This window comes from Plasmodium gaboni, chromosome 2 (assembly GCF_001602025.1).
Source record: "Plasmodium gaboni strain SY75 chromosome 2, whole genome shotgun sequence".
NCBI lineage: Eukaryota > Apicomplexa > Aconoidasida > Haemosporida > Plasmodiidae > Plasmodium > Plasmodium gaboni.
Window position 1 is genome coordinate 188,153 of NC_031482.1, and position 1,923 is coordinate 190,075.

A 1,923-nucleotide genomic window follows, 5' to 3' on the forward strand; every position below is an offset into this window, starting at 1 on the left:
AAAAATTTTAATGAACAAAAAAAAAAAAAAAAATAAAAATAAAAATTAAAATTAAAATAAATTAGAGCATGCTTGAATATATAAAGAAAACATATATACATATAAATGTATAATAGAACAAACATATGTTGTTATAAAATAATAAAAAGGTGTATACATATATATATAGATGCATGTATATCTTATATTAAAAAAAAAAAAAAAATGTATGTACGTATGTATACATCCTTTTAGGTTTCCAAACATTTTAATTTTTTTATATTTCACTATAATATAATATTTTAAATTAAAAAAAGAATTAAATGAAAAATCAAAAAAAAAAAAAAAAAAAAAAAAAAAAAACAATATATATATATATATATATATATAAGGTTGTATATATAAAGAATTATAAAAATATAGTTGTACATATAAAAAATTATAGAAATATAGTTGTACATATAAGAAATTATAAAAATTATGTGTATATATAAAATATATTATTATGGTAAGATTTAAACATATAAAAGCATATAAAAATCTGTATTTAAAATTTTATTAAAACAACAAATAAACAAAAACTTAATTTATTAACAATATAACAACAAATATTGTTATAAATGAATTAAAAATTAAATTTAAAGAAGAAGATGCTAAGGAAAACATTTCAACACATTCAATACCTTCTAATTTATATCCTTCTTTACATTTACATTTTACTCTTCTATTCCCAACATATTCACATATTTTATCATCTCCACAATCTCCATTATTATGTTTACATAAATCTTCATCATCTGAATATTCTTTATTATTAGTATCATGACTTGAAGAATCAGAATCTTCGTCATCATCTTCCTCTTCTTCTTCGTCGTCTTCATCTTCGTCCTCCTCCTCTCCAGCATGCTCATCTACAAAAGGTCAATGAACAGTTGAAATTTATACGATGGATAATGTAATAGGTATAAATATGAATTTAAACATATAAATAAATACATAAATATATATAAGAATATATGAACTTTTTTTTTTTTTTTTTTTTTTTTGTTTATTTACCTGAAGTTGGTGAACGAGGTTCAGCTACCTTTTCAGGGATAGGTTCATTTTTTTTTGTATCAACAGCTACTTTGGATTTTTTTGCAGATTCTTCTGGAACTTTTTTTTGATCTTTATCTGCTTTTTCAGCAACTTTTTGTTCATTATCTTTTGCTTCTTCTTTAGCACCTCCCATTTCACTCTTAATTTCTTTGGGTTTTTCTTCTTTATGAGTACCTTTTCTTTCTTGATCAGGAGTTGTAGTTTCATTCTTGTTTTCTTCTTTGCTAGATGAATTGGGGGAACTACTTGAAGATCCATCCTTTCCAGAAACATCAGTAGTACTTCCTACTTGCACATTTGTTTTGTCTTCCTCTAAAATTCTAATATTTAACATACTTCCATTTTCTGGTACTATATTATAAGAATAACTGATATACAATTTATCAAAGTGTATGGTACAACTTAAAAAAAAATTAACTACTATTAAAAATTTAACTATCCACATTTTTTCTTACAACTTATAATACATCTGAAAATATAAAATATAAATGTATATATATATATATATAATTATTATATTTTTTAAATAAAAATATTATAATATTAATAATAAAATGTGTTGAAAAATTATGATTATTTGAATACTTTTAATATCTTTTAAAGATACATATCTTTCAATTTTAATAATTGAAGATATATATTTTATAAATATTATTATATATTAATTTTTTCATTTTTCTTTTCAAAATTATAAAAAATATATAACAATTTAATTTATATAAATGAATATAATCTTTAAATGTTGTGTTAATTTAATTTTTACAAAATTTATATGATTTTTTTTTTTTTTTTTTTTTTTTTTTTTTTTTTTTTTTTTTTTTTTTTTTTTTTTTTTTTTTTTTTTTT

At 19.2% G+C, this 1,923-nt stretch overlaps 1 protein-coding gene across 1 annotated transcript; it reads right to left on the minus strand.

Moving 5' to 3' along the window:
* Nucleotides 1-561: 561 nt before the first annotated feature.
* Nucleotides 562-1,522, minus strand: PGSY75_0207000 (merozoite surface protein 4; the record flags this gene model as incomplete). Its single annotated transcript, XM_018783738.1, has 2 exons — nucleotides 562-890; nucleotides 1,036-1,522. 2 exons carry the CDS (start codon nucleotides 1,520-1,522, stop codon nucleotides 562-564), a joined length of 816 nt encoding a protein of 271 aa, XP_018643728.1.
* Between the last annotated feature and the right edge of the window lie 401 nt (nucleotides 1,523-1,923).